The sequence below is a fragment of the Anser cygnoides genome, chromosome 8 (genome assembly GCF_040182565.1).
Source record: "Anser cygnoides isolate HZ-2024a breed goose chromosome 8, Taihu_goose_T2T_genome, whole genome shotgun sequence".
In the NCBI taxonomy this organism is placed as follows: domain Eukaryota; kingdom Metazoa; phylum Chordata; class Aves; order Anseriformes; family Anatidae; genus Anser; species Anser cygnoides.
In genome coordinates this window covers 27,396,240-27,419,346 of record NC_089880.1, presented here as the reverse complement: position 1 = coordinate 27,419,346, position 23,107 = coordinate 27,396,240, and the positions used below count along the sequence as shown (strand labels likewise).

At 40.7% G+C, this 23,107-nt stretch overlaps 3 protein-coding genes across 6 annotated transcripts in view; 2 read left to right on the top strand and 1 right to left on the bottom strand.

The window, feature by feature from the left end:
• Positions 1–648, bottom strand: part of PRPF38A (pre-mRNA processing factor 38A) — a 6,049-nt gene extending 5,401 nt beyond the window's left edge. Inside the window, exons 1-2 of the mRNA XM_048061943.2 lie at positions 360–648; positions 112–271 (exon numbers count right to left, since the gene is read on the bottom strand). Of these exons, the coding sequence (XP_047917900.1) occupies positions 112–271; positions 360–489 (290 nt within the window). The 5' untranslated portion in view covers positions 490–648. The remainder of the gene's footprint in view (positions 1–111; positions 272–359) is intronic.
• Positions 621–23,026, top strand: ORC1 (origin recognition complex subunit 1). Of its 4 annotated transcripts, XR_010833259.1 has the most exons (19): positions 671–799; positions 1,742–1,846; positions 2,239–2,366; positions 3,772–3,941; positions 4,358–4,733; positions 5,396–5,693; positions 6,972–7,076; positions 7,436–7,637; positions 9,204–9,310; positions 10,110–10,211; positions 10,690–10,861; positions 12,532–12,639; positions 13,391–13,540; positions 14,805–14,924; positions 16,134–16,300; positions 17,169–17,256; positions 18,283–18,478; positions 19,977–20,081; positions 22,966–23,026. XR_010833259.1 is itself a non-coding variant. In XM_048061925.2 (17 exons), exons 2-17 carry the CDS (start codon positions 1,758–1,760, stop codon positions 18,475–18,477), a joined length of 2,577 nt encoding a protein of 858 aa, XP_047917882.2. In that variant the 5' UTR covers positions 621–644; positions 1,742–1,757; the 3' UTR covers positions 18,478–19,461. The 4 variants fall into 4 exon arrangements, 3 of the variants coding, with proteins under 3 accessions (XP_047917882.2, XP_047917881.2, XP_047917883.2); XM_048061925.2 differs by lacking the exons at positions 671–799; positions 19,977–20,081; positions 22,966–23,026 and adding an exon at positions 621–644 and having other exon boundaries at positions 18,283–19,461; XM_048061924.2 differs by lacking the exons at positions 19,977–20,081; positions 22,966–23,026 and having other exon boundaries at positions 18,283–19,461.
• Positions 19,694–23,107, top strand: part of CC2D1B (coiled-coil and C2 domain containing 1B) — a 31,399-nt gene continuing 27,985 nt past the window's right edge. The window contains exons 1-3 of the mRNA XM_048061922.2: positions 19,694–19,722; positions 19,977–20,081; positions 22,966–23,107. Of these exons, the coding sequence (XP_047917879.1) occupies positions 20,016–20,081; positions 22,966–23,107 (208 nt within the window). The 5' untranslated portion in view covers positions 19,694–19,722; positions 19,977–20,015. The remainder of the gene's footprint in view (positions 19,723–19,976; positions 20,082–22,965) is intronic.

Below are 23,107 nucleotides of genomic sequence, written 5' to 3'. Positions count from 1 at the left end.
GAGAAAGCTAAACCTTGTCTAGGGTTCCCCTGGCCGTTTTGGACATCCAGATTTCATTTATTACGACAAATTCAAAATAAAATACCACCACGAGAGCGTGCACAGACTTACTTGAAGTCCTCGTTTTTGATGAACTCCACGATGATATCCTTTTCGGGCTGGATCTGCAGCATCTTCAGCGTCAGGCACAGGAATGGCGTGGGCTTGATGTTCCCGCCGTAGACGCCCCCCACGTACTTCAGCTCCATGGCCTTGTCCACCACCAGCTCGGCTACAGGGGGGAAAACAGCCCGTCAGGGGGCGAGCGACGGCTCCTCAGAGCCCCCTCAGAGCCCCCCAGGCCCCCCGCCCCGCCGTACCCGTGAGGCCGAAGCACTCCTCCTTCCAGTACTTGGACTCGTAGATGCGGGTGCGGATGATCTTCTCCACCAGGTACTGCGGGTTGGTGCCGTGGATGCTGTGCGCGTCCTTCACCGTCCGGTTCGCCATGGCCGCCCCACTCCGGCGGCGCCCCCCCGCTGCCCGCTTCCGTGACGGGCCGCAACCGATTCCGTTTCCGGATCCCTCTCCGCGGCCGCCGCCACCACCTTATTTTCGGGCAGGCGCCTCCCTTCCGGCGCTGCTGTGAGGGCGGCGGGTGCCAGGTACAAGTATGGCGGAGCTCCTCCTCCTCCTTCTCCTCCTCCTCCTCCACCCGCCCCCTACGTCCCCGTGCGCGCTTTGGCGGGAAGTTTCGTCGCGGCGCCGCCCGGAGGTCGCGCTGCTGCCGCTGCGCGCGCGGGGGTCGCTGAGGGGAGCGGTGAGCGCGGCCCCGGGCCTGAGGGGAGCGGGCGGGGGCGGGGGGGGCTCTGTGGGGGCGATCCCCCACGGCCGTTATGGCCCCTTCCCGCAGCACGGAGCTGAGGGAGCCGGGGTGGGGTGGGGGGGGCTCCCTGTGAGGGAACTGGGGGCCTCGCTGAGGTAGAAAGGCTCCCTCAGGGGGTAGGGCTCCTTGTGAGGCACCGGGGCTCGCTGAGGGAGCGCCCTTAGCCGTCGTCGGTTTGAGTTTTCCTGAGGCAAGCGGTCCGTTTCCGAAGGGAAATTTCTTATTTAGGAAAAAAAGCAAAAGCGAAACGTTCGTGGCCGTTTCACCCCCCCGGCCTCAGGGAGCCGGCTGAAAAGCAGCGTTAAAATGGCCCTTGGCGGGCTGGGGCCCTTGTGGTGATGGGCGCTGAGGGGCCGCAGCCGGGCTGGGGTTGAAAGTCTGGCAATTGAACGTCCCAGTGCTGCTGGGCGAGGGCTGTGCTGCTGGGAGCTGAAGCTGCCTTCAGAGAAGGAGATGGGGGAAATAGAGCTCGGGGAGATGGCAGTAAGGCTGCATCTTAGCCTCCAGTGTTTGGGAGAATTTTGGTAGCAGGCAAAACAGAAGACATCAGTCCTGGTAACTTGCTCTGTAAACAAGTGAGCAAGCCGGTGTCAAGGGAATCATTGTTTGTCAGATGTGTTAATCAAATGCTGGATGTGAAAAAACAGAGTTAAAGGACAATCCGCTACCAAAAACCTTCCTTTTTTCCTCTTTCCTTGAGAGAGTGGTGTCCGTAGATGTGAGCTATGGTAGGTTTCTGTGGATCAACTGATCTATGCCAGCTTCTTCGTATTCACTAAAAGAACTTATTGCAGTTCTAGCAATCCGGCAATCCTGGGTCTTTCTCTGCTTTTATTTTTAAATAATAAGCAAAAACTGTTTGTTTATTTATTTTAGCTTTTCCTTGGGAATCATGAACACCCAGCAACAGAACAAAATTATTTACTCCTGGTATGGAAAGCCTACAAACTCAGACAGAAAACTGAGGACTTTGCAGTACAAGTAAATAACATTTATTTCTGGTTTCTCGGGGGAACTTGAACGGTGCAGGTTTCTTTAACTTTTTGACATCATTAAGTTTACCGTGGCAGGAGGAATATTACTAAGGAGTAGTGGTCTTGCCATACTGTGTCACAACACTTTACGGAAATAACAAAAAGTTGTCACAAAGCTCTTGATTTGTAAATTGTATAATGTTTAAACAAGCATTTAATTAAACTTGTGAATAAGTATTAACTATTTAAAATCTATGTGATTTTTAGTAGGGAAAATTAATTTTAGCCTTTGTAAGTGGGCCATAACTAGCTATAAGGCTGGCAGGTGATCAGCTTTAATGATATGTGAATTATAAAGGATGTGAAATCCTGCTAATCTGCGTGTGTGTCACTTTCTAGGGGGATCATTATAAAATCAGAAAGAAGCAGAACAGAAAAATGTATACAGCTTGGCAACTTTGTTTTAATAGAAGGGGAGAATGCAGATCAGCCTTTTGTGGCACAGCTCCTGGATTTCTATGAAGATGGTAAGAAATAATTAAAAAAAAGTTACCTCCTAGCTGAGAAATCTTAAAGACGCTTGTATCACGGAAATGTAGGTAGAATTAAAAGCATTGCTGGCCAAAGTTATGAAGGAAACTAGGTTTTGGTAATCACTGCATCTATATGCACATACTCCCCAAATGTTTGCGGCTAATAGCTAATTTCAACTAAATTGGATAGTTAAACACAGGGTTGAAAGGCATTAAAAGGCAAAATCTTTCGCTTAGTTGTTTACTTTAAGAGAAATGGTCCTTGAGGAAGACAGTGTGAGCTTATGCTTTATTTAGAGATTGGAAAATTCAAACAGAGCAACAATGCTACAGCCCTGGTACTTGCATCTTATTAGACACCAGGGACATAAGGTACAAGGCTGAATAAATGGGGCTCATTACTTCTGTCCCCTGTAGAACTACTTATTTATAGATAGAGGGAGGTATGAACAAATGAACCATGGCAGGTAGGCAGCACAAAGTTTGTCTGAATGAGAAACTGTACATTAGCTATGTCTGATTTCTTTGAACAGCTTTTGTTGTTTGTTTTGGGCTGTGGTGGTAATTTGTAGTTTTTTAAATTCTTTACTCTTTTAAACATAAATAAACTGGAGTGATACATATGTACTAATGCACATTTATTGTAGCATAACTGAATATTCTTTTCATGAATTTCTGCATCTTTGACAAATTAAATATATGTAGCTGTGTTTTAATCAAAGATGAACTCCTTAACGTGTAGAGAGGAGCATATTCAATTGTAATATGTTCAAAAGGTTTTTTTTTTAATCTATCCACATTGAATCTGTTCATAGTGTTTATTCAGACTTCTGTATATTTCACAGCAGGATTATCTGATTTTTTTTTTTAAGGCAGCAAACAAATGTTCCTGGTTTATTTCTAAAATAACACTGAAATAACAAATAATGTTCTGAAATTTCTCAGTTCTCCTTTTATGTCACTGCCTTCAGTTAGTGGAGTCCAGCTAGAACACATGCATGCAAATAAGGAACCTTCTTAATTTGTGACAGTGAGCTGGTGGGTTCGTTGGTCTGCAGGTGTTCTGTGTTCCGAGACTCTGTGCAGGTATTACCTTAAGCCTTGAAAGCCTCAACTCAGACTTCAGAGACCTGAAGTCAGTTCCTAATTTTGGTATTGACTCTGTGCAAACTTGAGCCAATTTCTCTCCTATCTTGACCATCTGGAAAAAGACAGCTGTAATACCTTCCATCCTGTTTTTTCGGTCCTGTCTAAACTAAAAGTTCTTAGGGAAGAACACTGCCTTTCATTACGTGTATGTGAAGTGTCTTGTCCAATATTTCTGCAGAAATCATTGAGGTAATAACTATTCGTGATGCAGCAAAATTGAGTGTTCACTGGCTTCTTTTCATTGTTATAGGCGCTCAGCAGAAACACGCAGTCGTGCAGTGGTTCTCTCATATTACAGAGATACCTCAGAATAAACGGAAACTGCTTAAAAGAGAGGTTTCTCCCCAAGAAGTATTTTTTGATCAGGTTTCTGGCTACGACAATGACATAGCTGTGGAGACGATTATTGAAAGTGTTCTGGTATGTACAGCTGCCCATCTATACCTACAGGGAAGAAAGAAACCACAACAATTTGGAAAGCATAACATAACAATGCAGCTACTTTACTCCTTCCCAAACGTGTGATGTGTATTTGTATGCTAATGCAGTTTTATAGGATAGTTCAAAACTGTTAATGTTCCTTCCTCCATCCCAAAATAACTTTGGTTGCTGGCAGCCAGCTCATTTAGAGGATTGCATGGAGCGAAATGATGTGATGGGAGGCCAGTAGTACAGGAAAGTTATGCTAGGCTAAGCATACCTAGACTGAAGGCGTTGCCTTCTGTAATGAAAGATAGCACGAGTTCCAATAATAAAATATGTAAATAGAAAATAGTTGAATGCTAAGTTAACAGGAAATGTTAAGGTGTGCGTGTTGGTATTTTCTCCTTTTGCAGGTCATACCACTACATCCAAAGGAGGAACTACCCATTGCGTTAAACAAGGAAAAAATTTTCTACGTGAAACAGTCTTGGGATGGGAAGTGCTTTAAGGCTTTGTCCACTGACACGTTCTCTAAGCTGAAAGACGCTAACAAGAAGGGAGATGGCATCCCAAACTCTTTGAACTCTTTTGTTCCTTTGGACATCATTTCCTCCATGAAAAAAGAGACCAAGAAGGTTGCGCGGAGTGTCATGAAAACAAAAAATGTCGAGGTAGAAATAGAATCAAAACATTCTGCTTCCAAGTCCTCCCTGTCTAAGGAGAGATATTCGCAAAGAGTGGCTAATGGCACCAAAACTCCAACAGCAAGGAAGAAGCTACAGTTAAACAGTATGTATATGGCAATTTTCTGTCCATTTGGTTTTGAATGTAGCGTGTTTCGTGCCTCTTCATTTTTGGGTAGTCTAAGCAGTGGCAATACTGTATTTTTAGCTACTTTATTTAAGCTTTGGGGTTAGCCCATGTGTTTGGCGGCAGCAGCAGTTCTTTATCTTATATGTCCATTATTTCAAGCAACTATAATGCTTACGTTCAATTGCTGTTGCAAATGTTTTATTTGTAACTCGTAAGTCTAAATTAAAGTGTTTGTTTTCTGAAATGCTACCAGTCAGACTAATTTGACATTGTAATGTCTCCCTTTTTTTTTTATTTCCTTAATCTTCTGGCTAATGGTATGCTAGAAGGTAACTGGGCTGGCTGAGCAAGCACATTTGGCCTTTTGTAACACATTATATATTCAAACTGAAGCCTAAGTAAAGTTGTAAGTGATGGAGAGAGTTAGGAAATGGAAAAATAAGTCTGTAGTACTTTTTTGTCGTCTTTGGAGAGGGAATGCATGCCTTCCAGTGAGGTTTTCTTTGTCCCTGAAGCTTAATGCCACCACTTATCATTTAAACGACAGCCACCAAGCCAGTCATACTATGTCTTCTGAAAGTTAATGAAACCATCCATAGTACAGCCTGACAAAAGTTTATTTTGCTCTTGATTCCTAGGTCCCGCAAAATTTCCTAAAAGCAAGCTCCTGGACTGTGATGTTTTGGAGCTTTTGGATGATGACTGTGATACTATAGTAATGTTAGAACCATCAGCTGCTAAACGAAAAGTGAAATTCACAGGAATTCTGGGCTCGCCGCCAAAAATACCTTGTGCTGATGATGACTCAAATTCAGTGGGTGATGCTGCAGAGCACCGGCAGAGGTTTAGTGATACAATACGATTATCCCCCTATAGTAACGTCCAAAAATCTAACGAAAAAGCCAAGAATCTTAATATTAAAGATGACACTATGTGGTAAGTGATAGCATTTTCATAATTATTTTTGTATGTAATATCTTTAAGAGAATTACTTAGAAATAGCACACTTAAGAAAGAGCTCTGGAGAGAAAAGCAGGCAAAGTGCCTTTGTGTCCCACACGTTGTCTGCTAAGATCAGTGAGAGAGTGGGGGATAGCCTAAATAGCTACAAACGTGCTGTGGTGAAGTTAAAGCAAGTGTGTTACTTGGAAGTGAATGGATGATTGGGGAAGGTTGTAAGAAGAGCTGATGTTAGAACTGGGCACAAGCAGCTCCCAGTGAGAAGAACAGAGAGGATTGGGAATGGTAGGATGATGAAAGGGATATGAAAAAAAATTGAAGCATAATTGATCATTGAGGTTTGTATTCAGCAGCCTGGATAAAAGTCTGTTTCCCTGCAGTCCCTGTATGTATGTGGTACAAGCTCAGATGTGCCTTATCTGTGACAACTATTGAGATGTGCCAGACTGTAGGAAGAGCTGTGATTGCCTCATAAGAGTTCACATGATAATTACGTGTATACTTTCATACTACTTTTTAGAAAAGAAATCAAAGCGTAATTATTGTGCAAGTATATCTTCAATCTTTAAAAATGGAATTAAGCTGGGGCAGGGGGAGAATGGATCAAACATCCTTACATAAAACGACGCATGAAGCCATAAACCAGTGAGGTTCTTCTTTTCAAATAGTAAATTTACGGGTGCAATACTTGAGGGATTCGCCCCCTTCTCTGTCAATTATTATATATAGCATAAAAACTATCGCTACTTCACTTCTTAAGGTAAAGGCATTTCAGTGGCATTTGTAGGCAGTTCTCAGATTCTTTTTTTTATGTCTACAAATAATTAAAGCATATGTTCAAAGCACACAACAAGATGAATTACTAGTAGGAAAACCAATAGCAGTGAAATGTTTCAACAGTAAGGATCAAGTGCCTAAGCTAACAGTGAAGGAATCTCAAAACTCAAATAGATAAATTGACTCTGAAGGAGAACAGACATGGCAGCACTTATTCTTTAATAGGAAATCTTTCTAGTGTAGACCATGAATGTAAATGTTTGTTTTTTCTGGGCAAAGATGTGTCGAAGCAAGTGCCAATGAGGGCAAACTATGCTGCCAGTGTCCACGCCATGTCCAGTCTATAACAACTGTAATGAGTTTGTTCTGGCTGTCACTCCAACACAACCGTGCCTGAAGTTTGAAAGGCCTTCTCTCCATCTTTACAAGGGTGATGCAAAGAGGAAATACAAGTAGCTTTGTGTTCTTTCTTTACAGCTTAACTGGCCTTCAGGAGCTGGGTAGTCTGAGCCCTGTAGTCACCCCTCGTTCTCGTAGAGCATGTGCACAGAAGACAAGTGCTCGCATTGCACAGCAAATCAGGTAAACTTTCGCTTCCATGATATCTTGTTCAGGTTGCTTTTGATAGCCTGAAGCCTTGAGAGTTTGTATAGCGTAATATTGAAATGCAAATGATTACAGAAATAAGCTTAATTGCAGAGTGAAAACTGTCTTGTGTATTCAGAAATGTTAAGCTGACTCAGTGTTCATCAGAAAACTGACTTCCTTTAAACCACTCTATTAAGTAGCTATGGAAAAACTTAACAGCTCAAGTGGAGAGCATGTTGACTTGCTGATTATGGCAACTACAGGAAAAGCTGAAAATGTATCAAATGAAACTCTGTAGCGAGTAGAATTGCATATAGTCTTTTAAAAACTCATGCCATTTCTGTTTCTTATAGCTTATTAAATATGATAGACTCAAGCCAGGAAGAGGATTTTCTGTCTAGCTCAGATGGATTGTACTCTTCAAGTAGCGAGGAAGAAGATAACGATGTGCTTTGTACACCGGAAAAGAAAACTAAAGCAGGCAGAATATTCAGCACCCCAAAATCTTCAAGGAAGCCTTCAGTTCACACTCCTGCCAAGACCCTGAAGAAAACTGTAAGGTTCCTTGTAGCTGTTGACATTTTAAAAGGTTGTTTTTATTATTTCTAAGGCAGTTGTTGGAATGCTCAATACCAACCAAAGTTGTACCAAAGTTAAGTATCTGAATCCCATAGTTTTGAATTGAAACAGTAGCTGATTCATAAGAGCTTCAGCACATTTATGAAAATGCACTTGCACATCATGAATGTTGTGACAATGTTGATCAGAAAACGTCAGCCTAAGAGAAAATGTTGGATTAGGCTGGAGCTGACCAGTGATTGATGCCCTATTCTTAGCCCTTATTCTCAAAAAAAAAATAAATCAGAGAAAGGCAGGAAAGATGATGAAATGGATGGATTTGATTCTACATGGGTAACAACTGAGAGCAGTATGTGAATTGTGAGCTTAAAAGTGAGACAGTGTGGGAGGAGATAACAGTAAGTCTCTGAAGTCATGAGTGGCAGAAGAGTTGAGCAGAAACTGACTGTTTTCTCTACAGGCTCTCAAACCTAGTAGGAATTGTGATCAAAACAAGAGTAATGAATTATTCAGTGAGTAGTTAGACCTGTGCAGCTCTTGGGCAAGCGATATTGTTACTGTAAGAAATTTATCTGGGTTCAGTGAGAGACTGTGGAAGTACCCAAGAATGATCCATGGGGGTGGTTGCTAAAGAAACTACATCCATTGCATGAAATCCTATGAAGTCAAAATAGCTGAAGGCTGAAATATATTCTTGTCCTGTTCTTACTGTTCTCTAAGCATCCATTTATAGCCAACATTTTGACTCTTACTGTAAACTGCACACGGAGACACTTTAGTGCAGTTTCTGTGTAGTCTTTATTCAGCACAATCTCTATATACAGCAGTAAGCCATAAACCCAACTTTGTGCTGTCCCAATTCTTGGAGGCTTCCCAATGTGCTGATGCTGCCAACACAGGAGGGATGCTCTACAGGGTTCATGGCCACACCAAAGATAGCATGGCCGGCAATGTCTCATAGTGTTACAGCCACTGGGGATGGAAATCCCTGGGATGAGACTCCAGGTTTGATGGATCTTAGGCCTGACTTGTTAACACTCTTCAGCACCTCAGTCAGGCACATACTGACAATGGCTAATTTTTTCTTTGTTTATGAAATGTCTAACGCAGAAACCCTAGGATAACTAGAACCTGTAAGCACAATAAGGAAGAATATTTCAGATGTTGCATGGCTTTTTTCTTTGGACAGTGAAATTCAGATTGATCAGTTCCTATTTGCTTGCTGTTTCTTAAAATCCAGACCACTTTGTAACGTGGGACTTCAGAAAAATATAAAGAACTTTACCTTGTAACTGGCTGAAGAATTTTAAAGTTGTCTGTGTCACCATTCCCCTCCCAGTTTCTTTTTTCCCTCAAGGAAGAAAAAGACTGTGAGGCTTATGTGGAAATTCCCTTTTTAAGGACTGTTTCTCTTTTCTACTTTGCCATCCCCAGGTAGTCGTTATGCATCAGTATTGTTTTGGAAACTTGTATGAATGATCAGGCTCCAGCAGAAATTCTTGTATCTAGCAAATCTGTTTGAGGTTCTATTTTTCTCTGCAGCCTTTACCAGGAACACCGAAGACACCCCGGAATGCAACTCCTGAAATTCCCAGACGCAGCCATGCAGCACAGAAACCAGCCAGTATGCTAGAAGAAGCCAGATTAAGGTAATGTTTGCTGAAGGGAAGAAATAATAGTTTTGTTTCAGGCATGCAGAGCTGTAGGCTGTGCTGAAATAGGGAAATGCCAACTTTTACTAGATTGAATAAATTTGGAAAAAATGCGTAGTGTTTTGATACCAGAAGAGCATTTAAGAATTTCCAATACAATACTACGGTTACAAGTACAAGTAGTAGCTACAGTACTACTTTTACAATTTCAAATTATTGTAATCAGTCAATGTTAAGTCCTTCAGAATTAGGTATCTGTCTTTATTCTGTGTAACATTAGAAAAACAAGGATCCTCTCCTGTAGACTGTAAAGGTACAATATTTAGCTCCTCTCGATGAGTGGGGAAAAAACTTCTTCATATGTGCCTAAGTCCTCACATAGTGGGAAAAAAAAATGTGTACAGGATTTCAAACTGAGTTTCAGCTTTTTCACCTCTTCCTATACGCTATTGTCCCTTTTTATCCCTAGTCTACCTTGAGTTATTTTTTTTGTGAATTACAACAGCTAGATCTTTATTGTGTATTTAATGGTGGTTGCTTACAAAGATGATCATTCAGCCTTCTTAATCTAAAAGCTTAAAAACTATAGAGAGACTAGACTATTTCTTTTTGGATACTTGACATTGGTATTCAGACTTAAAGTATGTAAGACAGATTTGAAAAGCTATATGCAACTGTAAAGGGGGGAGGAGGGTGGCTATTTGTTTTTCCCCAGTGGGCCCTTCAGGTAGAACTGTGAAAATGCAATTCTTGGACCTCTAATTTTAAATTTATTTATTTATTTATTTGTCAAAAGGCTGCATGTTTCTGCTATCCCCAAATCTCTGCCTTGTCGTGAAGAAGAATTCCAGGATATCTATAACTTTGTGGAAAGCAAACTTATTGATGGTACAGGAGGGTGAGTTTGTTGCTGAGGCTTTAACTTCTACCTGTGGCATAATAGCAGTCAATCTACACTGCTTTTATTTAAAAGTATATCCTTGTTTGACTGAAATAAAGTTCTTAGTTGAGGTTTTCCTACTTTTTTATTCTACTTAATTAGGTTGTGCATATAACTAATGTAGGCTCCGTTATTTTACAGATGCAAATTTAAGACAAATACCTAGTCAATTTTAAACATCTGGGAAAGTCTTTTTTTAAGAGATCAATTAACATTTATAAAGTATTTTAGACTGTTAGTTGCTTCAGTAATTATAAAAATTCTCATGATCTTCCAATGTGTGGCATGCCCTAGTTTGCAAATAAACTAACTGGTATACAGGGAATTGCCTGAAGTGACAGAGAGGGAATAATATTCAAGGGTGGTCTCAGAGCCCAGGAATTCCAGCTTCTTGTCACAATTTTGCTCAGACTGCTAAAAAGGTGTTCTTCTGTAGGTGCATGTATATTTCTGGAGTGCCTGGAACAGGTAAAACTGCAACTGTTCACGAAGTGATTCGCTGTCTTCAGCAAGCTGCAGAAAATGACGATGTCCCAGCATTCGAGTTCATAGAGATCAATGGCATGAAGCTGACTGACCCTCACCAAGCTTATGTGCAGATACTAGAGGTAAGCAAAGCCTGTTCAATGGCTCCCTGCTTTGAAACAAAGGAAATCCTATACTTTACCATCAGATCCTCGATGTGTTTCAGGATTCAAAACAATTAACAATCAATACTTCTGAAGTAGTCTCTCTGAGAGACTATATGCTTTTATCTGAGAGCAGGTTAAAAATGATTTGCTTAAGGCTGTGCCCAGCTTTGTGAACTGTCTCGCTTCCAGCTGCCTAAGGGCATTGGCAGGGAAATAGCCTGATTTATAACATTCACTCAGGTTTAAATAATAATAAATCTAAACTAGATTCTTTTTATATTTACCCTTCTATAGCTTTTTCTGTACACATATTTAGAAAGTTACTGAGTTGACAACTCTGAAAGTCAGTGTAAGAGTAATTACTTAAGACGGTCTTAACTGTAAATCAGTCTGTCACAGCAATCCAGTGAAAGAAAAACCATCTCTGTCAACCATACTGTATTCCAAATGTTTATGACAAACCAGTCTGCAGTATCTCACCTGGGACTACGGCTAGTGCTTATCCAGGTGTGAGTTACCCTTCTGAGGAACGGATTAAGATGCCAATTAGAGAGTAACTGCACCAAGACCTTTGGTAGGCTAGACTACCTTTAGGCCAGTGATCTGGAAATGAAATGTGTTTCTTGAAGCACCCAGTGCCTTTCCTTAGAAACTTGTGCCCCATTACTGCAGTTATGTCACTTTCTTAGGAAAGCTTATAACGAAGGGAAAAGCAACACAAAGGCCTGGACAGATGGAAGTGAGGAAGTTAAATGCCTGGGTACAGTAAGTGTGCCAATTCCACCAAAACAAACTGAACTCTGAGATACTGGATGACCAGTTCCAGAGCTGTAGAATCAGAATCCTCTGGAAACTGCTTGGTATAACTGATTCAGACTGGTCTTGATTGAATTGGAAACATGAAACAAGTATATATTATTGTTGTGCTTCAGGGTGTTTAATCATGAAATCTCCAGTCAGTACTTTAAAAGGGAAGCTGCTGTTCTGGAGAGCAAATAAACTCTTCATGTACAATCTCCATTTCATTTTATGGCTTGATTCTGAGATATGTTGAACAACTGATTCAGCATATGCAATATAATTTTGACTTGTCATGCTTTAATTTCTTTGTGCCTTTGGAGCTGCAAGGGAAGAGGTAACATACAGTCAGCTTATCTGTTTTGACACGGTGCTTATTGCAGAAGCAGTTCTTGCTGAAGGTATTTTCCTAGCTTAGAGTTGACTAAATTATTTAGTTTAGGTCTTGCTGATGATACATTAATATTTTAATGTGCATCCAAGTTTGCTGAAGTCAGTCTGTTCTTGTCAACTGGCTTCGATTTTTGGCAGGTGTTTTCTGTTCAGAGAGAACTTTGACATATGTTAGGTGAATCTTTATATTTAACACAAATTGTAGGAAATTCTAATGGCCTTTCTTTTTTTGTTTTCTTTTGATTTTGGTATTTTACGGACAGTTTTTGGTAGAGCTAAGTGTCTTTTCACAACCACACTTAAAAATGTTAATAATTCCATGGGCAGTTGGGGGGTGACCAAGCATATGGCTGTTCTTCAGTGTTAGAGAAAAGTTGTAATCAAGTAAAAGTTGATCACACCAAAACCATGGAAATCAGAAGTTTAACCTGCAGCATTGTTTAATCCTTGTCCAGCTACTGACAGGTCAGAAGGTGACAGCAACCCATGCTGCAACGCTGTTGGCAAAACTGTTCTGTACGCCTGGACCAAAGAGGAAGACCACAGTGCTCATAGTAGATGAGGTAAGACAAGGAATCCTTCATTCTCTTTCCTAAGGTATCATAAGAAAAAAAGGTTTTGGAGGATGGAAAAAGTGTATGTATTTAGAGTATATCATATATGGCCTAAAACGAGTAGACTTTGGAGAGAAGACAGTCTTATTTGGAAACTGAATGTAAATAGGCAGGCATCCTCATCCTATTGCCAAAGTTGTTCTCTCCTTGGTTTTCATGTTGTTGTTTTTTTGTTTTGTTTTGGTCTAAGTCATGGAATGAGTGGTTCTGTCAAGTCCTAAGTACCATAGAATTCAGCTCTTTAGAATCTGTTTTGTCAGGAAGCTGCTGCCTTCTCCAGTGAGAACATTCACAATGAAATATCCGATTTTGAAACTTTTAACGTGCTTTATTCAGTAACAAGCAAACGTACATTTATTTTTTTCTGTAAGTTGATTCAGGTCCTTGCATGAAAGGTGTTTTAATCTTGTTAGTTGTAATATTAATATTACAGTAGTGTTTAAAAATTCTAGCTTAATACTGCGATGAATACTGTTCAAACATCTATTGGGACTGTGCTTTTCCAAGAGATCAGAGCCCTAATTCAGAAAATGCAGTCCTATTAATAGATGAATAAAGGAGACACAACAGACAGCTTGTTCAGTATCACATAAGAAGTGTTCTGTGGCAGAACTAGCTCTCTCACACCCCCATCAAGTATTGTAAATACAAGGCCATCCTTTTTCAGTCAAATTTTTTTTCTCTCTTTTTCTCTCCTCAGCTTGATCTTCTGTGGACCCGAAAACAGAATGTGATGTACAATTTATTTGACTGGCCAACTCAAAAGCACTCCAAGTTAATCATCTTGGCCATTGCTAACACCATGGACTTGCCAGAGAGAATAATGATGAACAGAGTAGCTAGCAGGCTGGTATGTCCTCTAACAGTTTTGTTGCTATGCTAGAAAATAAGAACTGATTAAATACTGTATGTAGTCAAAAGTAATATGGGAGAAGGGTAGGGTGGGTTATACATAATTTTATATACAGAAGTTAATGCTTTTTTAATACCCCCTTCTCTCTAGTGGGCAGATGATGAACATATTAATCTTAGCAAAGTAAGTACAGGAGCCAGCTCACTAATCAGATGTTATGCTGTGTAAGAACACTCTGTTCTTGTAAGAATGAATTAAGAAAAAGAATGCAGCTGTCTTTTTAAACATATTAGTATTTGGATAATCAAATGCCATGCCTCATGGTGAAGCTGCTTACGCTAGAGTTCAGAGAAATTTCTTTCTGTTTTCCCTTCCTCTTTCCCTTTCCATTCCAGGCACTTAATTACTTGTCCATTTGCCATCATCAGATGGTAGATTTTCTTTGGATACCTGTGGACAGAAAATTGGATGCTTTACCACTCTACACGTTTTATATATTTTCCTAGGTCATTGTTTCAACACTGCTATAAAAAGTGATTTGCAAAAACAGTGCTTTGTGCTTCCATCCTTCTGTGACTCAAAAACAGTTGCACAGTAACTGAATTGTTCTCCCACCCACTAAACCTGCAGACCAGCTGAAGATCTGAGTCTAGATAGACCTAAGAGAGGATTTCTGCATAAGGAATGCAAAATTTTAGAATGTACAAGTTTACCTCCTCTTACTGAAAGGCAGTGTACCATCTGTAACAGTCATTGATTGGTCTTCTCATCTGAAATCAGCTTGATTTATTAGCTTGAGCCAGAAGATGACTTTTAATTCTAGGCTGGTTGCTGACTAGCAGGGCTAATGTGAAGTCAATAGTTGCCTGTATACATATGTACAGATATGCTAAAGGAGAGATGGATATTTTTTTCATAGTTTCTACTGTTACTATATTTAAAAACCAAGTGTAAACAGTGTAATCAAAAGATTCTTGTGACTGGGTGGCTTTGATTTGTTTTGTAAGAGAAATTTGAATTCTAAAAGCAAGCGGCACTTGCTCCTCAGGCCTACTGGGGAGGTGGTCTGACCACAGATCTTCACTCAGTCTGTTTTATTTATGGATGTGCACTTGTATTTCACAAATAGGAAGCAGAAGAAATGATTAAAGCTTATCAGAGCTAGGAGAAGAAGGATGTGAAAGAGAGAGTGGTCCCACCAGAGAAATTAAAGCTACTAACTATACAGGTTGTGCTCACTGTATTGTATTGTTTTCTGTAGGGCCTCACCAGAATGTCCTTTCAGCCTTACACCTATAAACAGTTACAGAAAATTATTTCATCTAGACTGAACAGTGTGAAGGCATTTGAAGAGGATGCAATTCAGCTAGTTTCCAGAAAGGTAAAGACAGTGCACATGTGTTCTGTGTGTTGTGCTAGGTAAAGAGTATGGGGAGTCACTGAGGGAGAACTTTGTAACAGTAGTTGGGCTAAAAAAAGTAACATACAGGCATGCTAAAAAATACCTATATTGATTTTTTTTCTTTCTCAAGATGTTTAAGGCCTCAGTGTAATATGTTCTATTTTCAGTCTATATGCTCTGTAGAAAAAATAATGCCTTAGGGATCAGTAGCTTCTCAAATGGGAGATGTATGCATTATCCCATGTCTTATGTTAGCATATGTTAAAATGCATTAAAATGATATGTTAGACTATCTACAAAACAGTATACTCAAACTCTTTCTGCAAAACATTGCTTTAGGATTAAAAACAGAATTCTCATAAATAGGTCAAAGGAAACAGCATTTGTTTTTGTTGTGAAGAAACCACTGTTTTTATGAATAATAGTGATGAATTTGCAGACTAACCTGCAGTGTTCTTCTAGTACAATTTTTCTTCAGAGAATCTACACAAACAATAACTCGTAATCAGATTTTTCTATAGGGTTTTTCATTCTTGGTTCCAGAAGGGTTTTAGGAATTCCATAAGTTATGAGTTTCTACTGGGGAAAACAGGCCAGCCCTATATCTAGTGAACATTCGTAACTTTATTAAAAATTGTAAGCCGTAAGTGGGATTTTCAGAAGTATTTTGTTTCAGAAACTTTGGATACTCAATATTCTTCAGGCATTTCTAAGTGTAAATTCACTATCCCAGGTGTTTCTTTGAGACCTATTTTAAGAAGTCGTACTCCTAAAAAATATTCCCTTATATATGGAAAAACTGAGTTGTTTCTCATCTTCTTTCTACATGAACATGGATTGTGGTCATCTCCAATTGTCTCAATTTTATAATGTTTCTGAAAACTTTTGGTGCTCAGTTAAACTGCTCATATTGAATTTCCTGATTACTATTATTTAAATCTTTGACTTCCATGGTTATAAAACCAAGTTGAGTCTCAAATTTGTGATTACTACATCAGGGCGGGGTAGGGAGGTTGCTTTTGTTTGGTTTTGATCAATAAGACTCTTTTCAAATCTGGGTTTATTTACATAGTCCACATTAGCAATACTCTCCGGTTTTGTTTGTTTGTTGTGGTCTGTTGATTCTTGCTAAACGTTTTTCTCAACTTGTAGAAAATATTGCTACAAACCTGTCATGTTTACTTTCAGGTAGCAGCATTGTCTGGCGATGCAAGGCGTTGCCTTGATATCTGCAGAAGGGCCACTGAGATCTGTGAGTTTGCTAGCCAAAAGAGTGCCCCTGAAATAGTCAGGATGGCCCACGTAACAGAAGCCATAGATGAAATGTTTTCATCACCATATATAAATGCGATCAGGTAAAAACATTTCTTAGAGGCGTTTCTTTGCTTTTGTGTCATTTTCACTACTGATTTCCACAGAACCTTCAGTCTGCCCTTTTATCCCCTTTGGGTGGTGTATGTGATGCATCATGCTTTGTTAAAATATGATTTAAAAAACACAGCTCGCAGCACAGCTAGAAGAGAGATACAAAATAGGAATGAAATATGGGAAACCAAGACATAGAGATTGCTTGTTGAAAGTTGTACAGGATGCTTCAGTGTCTGAATCAGGGATTTTGAAATTTCCCAAATGTCCTTGCTTACTGTACATTGGGTCTGAAAAATGTGAATAGGTCATTAATAAATGTAAATTGACCATAACACACTGCGGAACAGGTATGATGTCTGGTGTGGATTCTGCCATTCTCAGCAGGGGGGTTGTAATTATTAAAGAATCTACAGACTTGTTCTGCCAGCACAGCACATATACAACATCGTGGCATTACGCAGTTCTTTAATTCATGAGGGTTTACCACATTAATTGTTGTCTCATGTTATTCCTAATACAACTGCTTGTAAGAAACAAGGATCTGTACAATGATCAAACTTTGCATGGCATTTTAATTGAGCCATTAAGCTTTACATACTGTATGGAATGAAATGTCTCCTTCAGATAGTGAAAGAGGTAGAGTGAAACGCAGTGTTCTGTGGTGCCAGAGCTGCAAGATGTAATATTGGCTAGTGGACATAAATGGAATGTCTTGCATTTTTTCCCTCTCAAATAGAGAAATACCCTGTGTTTAAATATTGTTACCAGGCAATTTCCCTTCCAGACATCTTCCTAAGGATTCATAAGTTCTTAACTTTGCAGACTAACTTTTGTCCCTTTTGTTTGGATATTCAGGAATGCCTCATTGCACGAACAGATCTTTTTGAAAGCAATTTTAGCAGAGTTTCGCAGGGCAGGAGTTGAGGAGGCAACAGTTCAACAGGTATGTTAGTGTTTCATGTTGTTTTTTCGTTTTGTTTTTAAGGGAGGGGAATACTCAAAACTGTCAGGCAAATGCATAAATGTTAAAATATCTGGGATTTTTATTCCTAGAATTTGATGGAAGACATGTAGTAAGGTAAACTGGGACATGGTTGTCCAGGCCACTTGTAAAGCATAACTGATGTTCCCCTTGTTTTCAGTGAGACTAAATACTTGTCATTGGAACACCTGCTCTTATGTTAATACTACCAGTGGTCTGGCTCATGAAATGTTTTAATCTTTATCTGAAAATAGTGTGCCTTTACCTAACATGTTTCATAAAGGAAGAAATAAATAGTAACCTGGCAATACCAGGTAACATAGTTCAGGGAGGAAACCTCAAAGTTAATTCCAATTTCTGCATCTCCCTCTTTCTCAGTGGAGGCAGATATATCACTAGTAGCTTCAAATTTTTTTTAGTAGGCCTGTAAAATATGCCAGCAGAGCCACGTACAGAGGCCATTTCATGTTTTACAGTATGGAAGCTAAATGTTAATACTTAAATAATAATAATAACGTAGAACTGTATATTTACATAAAATGTTAGCGGTATCTGGTTCTACAGGTTTGTAAGTAAGAACTACAATTGTTTTCTGTCCCTTCTTCCTGAACACGTGTGTCAGTTGATTGCATTGATGCAATCAATTCTTGAAACTTAAAGAATATTTTGTTAGACTGATCTTTTATCTTTTTTCCTTAGTTTTTCTCTAACACCAAAAGGGGTTTTGTTCTGCTCTTTCTAAATAGAAAAGCCAGTTCCTGTTAGAGGTTTTCTAGTCTGCATGATCAGTGACAGGTGCATTCTTCTGCCTTTTAAAGGTGTGTCGTGCCTTTCTGAGCTGTTTGCGGGTCTTCACAGTCTGTAAGACTACAGACTGAAACGAGTTTTTCATAGATGTGGAGGGAAACTTCCCTTTTTCACCTTGGCCTACTATATTGCAGCAGGAGTTAAGCATGAATTACATCTTCCTTTTTTTTTTTTTTATAGGTCTATCATCAGCACATATCATTGTGTAGAATGGAAGGCATGCAGAGCCCCACGGTGTCGGAAATCATGGCGATTTGTTCAAGACTTGGTGCCTGCAGGCTCTTGCTGGTGGAGTCCAGTAATAAGTATCTCCACATGCGTGTGCGACTAAATATCAGCCAGGATGATGTCATGTATGCGCTCAAGGATGAATAAGGCAATAGAGATTTTATTTTTATATTTGTATAAATGTTTTAAATATCATCTATTTTAATTTTTTTAAGTGTTGATAACATGGAAATAGTGGAATGTATTTTTCTAAATATTTTTGCTTGATGTATCCAAGCACCTTTTGTACAATAAAGAACGTGCTTTGAAGCATTTTAAATATTTGAAATCAAACTAACTGTTTTAAGGAAATTTTTATGTGCTGGTAAGTGGTCCCCTTTCAGCTGAGGTTTACAAATTGAAATTGATTACTTGCATCACTACTAACGAGCTTAATCACTAAGTAGCTTTTTTTTGTTGTTGAGACCAGCAGTGTCATTTGTGGCATTATGATGTATTTATTTCCCTCATTGAATGCTGTAGAGTATAAAACACATGATTAAAATGTGCCTAAAATTCTATTACACCTGTAATGAAAATGAACTTTCCATTTGCGATCAAGATTGGATATTTAAATTGGCTATCTAAAGGAAACTGCTTGGTACTAGGAAAGTAAAAATAAGAAAAATTGGTCATTCTAGCAATTATTTTGTCTTTATTTGGATGGCAGTCTTGCCTTGGTATTGAGGATTGCTTTAAGGAAGTAACCTCAGGTAATCCATGTCTGTTTAAAAGCTACCTCTATAATGGAGCTGTTTAGCAAACTGGGTATCTGTTGGAGATAGATAGGTTGAAAACTCCTGTGGAATGGGCTCCAAATGTTGTTCTTGTTTGATCTCAGTGAAGGAAAGGTAGAATGAGGCTGCAGCTGGCAGAAAGCTTCTTGAACTCCCTGTTGTAAGGTTACATATAAGGAAGCTGGGTATAATGCTTCCGATGGCTGGGGAGCTGAGATAGGGCATCCATTTATTTAGAGGACGGGAAACCTTGCCACAGCAGCTTCAGGAACCATTGAACACGGACGTGCCTGGCAGGAGAAGCAAAGCCAAGGGGCTCCTTTATGGCAACGCGTATCCTAACTGCTACAGCTCCTTATTAACGCGTTGGTTAGCACAGCCTTATCCCTCCCCCTTCTGCCACGTGCTGGGGCAGGTTGTACGAGAACTCCCACCGCCAGGGGTTCCCAGCAGCCCCAACGATCCCGGGGCTGTGCTTTGGGGTTTTGTCCCCTTCCTATTGCCCTGGGGACGGGGCCGGCAGCTCCGCCCCCGCAGCCCCGGCGCAGGCGCTGTGCTGTGGCGGAGCCGCGGCCGGGCGGTGCGGGGCCGGGCCGCGCTGCAGCGCCGGGCGGAGGTGAGCGGGGCCCGGCGCGGCCGGCCCGGCGCGGGTCGGGCCCTCGGCGGCGGCCATTTCACGGCGCTCAGCCTCCCGCCGCCTCCCGCGGGCTGAGCGGCCGGGGAGGGCCGGGCGGGAGCGGTGGGGAAGGCGGCGCCGCTGTGCCCGCGGCCGGGGGGCGTTGCGGGGTGCCCCCGGTGCTGGGGGCCGTGCCCGGCCCGCGCCGCCAGCCGGGTGCTGAGATACTGACGGTGGGCTCCTTGTGCTCTCAGTCCCTTAGAAACGCGGCCCTGCGAGACTCGGGAGCCAGCATGCTTGGCAGGAGGCACAAAAAAAGCCCCCAGGCGAAGGGGCAGGGCGCTGCAGTTGCAAAGCAGGTAAGGAAGGCGAAGGGGCAGGGAGGTGTGGTGGTACGGCAGGGAGGGGGCCGCCTGCTCTTCGGGGAGCACCTACCGCTCCTGTCCTGCTAGGATCTCCCGTGCACTGATACTGTAGGGCTATGAAAACTTCTGAATTGTGTATTGATTGTTTTTCGGCTTTCTGCTTTAGCGCGTTCTTCAAGTAATGATCTGACATGCAGCAGCGGAGGCCTTGGAAGGAAGCCACAATGCTGTGACACTGTAATCTTTGCATGAGACCGCATGACTCATGTTTACAGTAGTTTCCTACTTCACCTACATTGAGATTTAATAACAAATTCAGTAACCATATTGAGGTATTTCTTACACATCTAAGAACACGGAAATAAGAATACTAGAATCTCTAGCAACAAATTCAGGGACATGTATGGGGTAACAATAAATCAAGTTATTTCTTATTTCTCTCTGTACAGTCATTCATGTAACAGATGAGCTTGTCTATGCCCCTGTCATGTAGCTGTAACGTAGTCTCAGGGAGCTTAGATGTGTCAGTATGTTGGTTTTTCATGCTCCTTACCTTTGGATGTACTTTTGGAAGTCTGGAGAAGGGAGGCATGATTTAGTTAATAGTTAGGAGGTGTAGGAAGTCAGGAAGCAGCGTCAAAAATGGAGATCTGACCAAGGCAAAATTCTAGATACAGGAATGGAAGAAAAAGAGAGCTCAGTTAAATGTATAGAGTAAGTTTGAACTGTAGTGGAAGTTCAGAAACCTTTGAAGGTGGAAAGGGGCAAGTCTATAGAGAAGAAATAGCTGATAGAAAAATAGGGAAATATGAGAAGAGATTGGAATGGGATAATAGCCTGGAAAAAATAGGTAAGATATTCCTTGTCGATGACTTCCCAGGAACCAGGTATCCTATACAAGAGGCAGAATGGTTCTGTTAGAGGTCTGTAACGTCAGCATTGCTTTGATACAAAAACTTGTAGTTCTCAGTTGGAATAGTAATATATAAGAAAATGTAAAAGGGAAAAACGTCTTTCACCCTCCCTAAAAAAGGAAACAAAAAAAAAAAAAGTAAAGGATCTAACTAATATTTTGCTAATTTCTAATGCTGTATGGTTAGCTATTTGTCCCTTCTTATTTATAGCTTGGAGGGTCGTTTTCTTGAATATGCTAATGGTTTGTTCACTTGCAAATGAATTTGATCTTTTTTTGAGCTGCATGTTAATACTAAACAAATGCTTGATATAACAGAAAAAAGAAGTAAAACCAAAACTTTGCAGTTCATACACTAACTTAGTTGGAAAAGTGCCTTGCTGAACAGATTGAGAAAGTCAGAGCCTGTTCTTTTCTTCATGATTACACTCGCTACACTTACTGCGTAGTAACAGACAGGTCACAGCAGCTCCTGGTTCATTTTGCACGTTGATGAAAGGTACGCGTGTGTGTTCTATAGAACTTGAATCTTCAGATCGCCTTTAATAAACCTTTCCTAATTAAATCTTGTCTAGCCCTTCTTTCCATTCTACACAAAGCTACAAATGTTAGTTTTCTTTTACAGAAGATGGAAGAAGGCAGGGGGTGGCCAGCTGATCCGCTCAGTGCCTTACAGAATGTCAAGGGCAGGATCATGGCTAGGCAACAAGTAGCTGCTGGTTTTGAACGTTCTTCCTGATTCTTGGAGTCAGTATTTCTCAGCTGTGTTTCATCTTCTCTTTCGGGATTATACAAGGCTTCAAAGAGAGCAACAAAATATTTCAGGGCAGTAGCCACCGGCACCACATTTCTGACGGTTGTCATTACTGATTCACGCTAGTTGATAAACTGACAGCCAGCTTCAACTTCTGGCAGCACTTCAGATCCTCCAAGGCAGGGGGAGGCTGTTAACCCTTGCAATAATAACTGGTTTTTTATTCCTCTGCTTGAGAGGGGCTGAGCTGCTGCCTGCTTGGCCATGTGAAGACCAATAAGCCGAAAGAGGCTTGTGCTCTGAAAAAATCTGAGGAAATGTGATCCACCTACCTCACAGGATGAATGGGATTCAGTTAATTCATATTTTTATATATATATATATATAATGCTTAGTGTATTTTGCATAAAAAACACTTATTCCAGGTTTGGCTGGTTTCTCCATCAGTGATACAAAATTCATGTCAAAATGGCATTTAAGAAGAATATCTTTCAGATTGCGACCTCAGAGGTTTCTTGGATATTTGTATCCTTTGGCATATTTTGCCAAAATTGAGAGAGAACCGCCACTACTCTGTCAAATTCTGAACGCTGTTAATAATAATCTTCCCTGAGGTGCTGTCACTTAGCTGTAGTGATCTCTTCCAGCATAGTGTAGGCATTGCTGGGTTGGCCAGGTTTCTGTCTGCGTGCACTTTCCTTGTGTTTATGATTTACACACAGAGGTAATGAGAAATAGAGAACAGTTCTGTATATGTAAATATAGCTTCTTCCAAGAGATAAGGGAGAAGTCTCTGTGGTGCACACGTCAGACCTGTATTATGTGAGCAATGATTAAATATTTTTTAGCTTAGCTGTTACCGGAACTACCCTTAGCTTCCTTGATGATATCTGCTTAATGAGGCTCAGTATAACAGACATTTTGTTTTACCTTGTTGTGTCAAACTGTTAGATAGGCTTTATTTTTAGAAATCATTGGTTATGTAGCATTCTAGAGGGAGTATTTGTTGCTTATGAAGATTTACATACCTCAGCTGAGTTACATATGACTTGTGTGCATTGCTCTGGTAATAGAAGTGGTGTGATAGTGGGCTCTAAAAAAGAAAGAGCAGCATCCAGAGTGCATGGAAATGTTTAATCTATGCAGTGTGATGTTTTTGAGCGTCATCTCTGTTCTCACTGCTGTATTTTTTTTCTTTCCCTTGTCTCCAGCTGGGGCTGTTTGTAGATTTCAATCCTGAAGAGATGCTGCTGGGTGCAGAGGACGGTGAGGATGATGGGGACCTAGAAGCAGAGCTTGCTGCTATCACAGGAGCAAGGGTGAAAGAAGGGAAAGCAAAACCAAAAGGGAAAA

Coding starts and splice junctions, on each gene's coding strand:
- ORC1 (XM_048061925.2), top strand. CDS start 1,758: ATGAACACCCAGCAACAGAACAAAATTATTTACTCCTGGTATGGAAAG. Junction 4,734..5,395: donor GAAGAAGCTACAGTTAAACA/GTATGTATATGG, acceptor CTTGATTCCTAG/GTCCCGCAAAATTTCCTAAA. Junction 17,257..18,282: donor AGGAGGCAACAGTTCAACAG/GTATGTTAGTGT, acceptor TTTTTTTTATAG/GTCTATCATCAGCACATATC.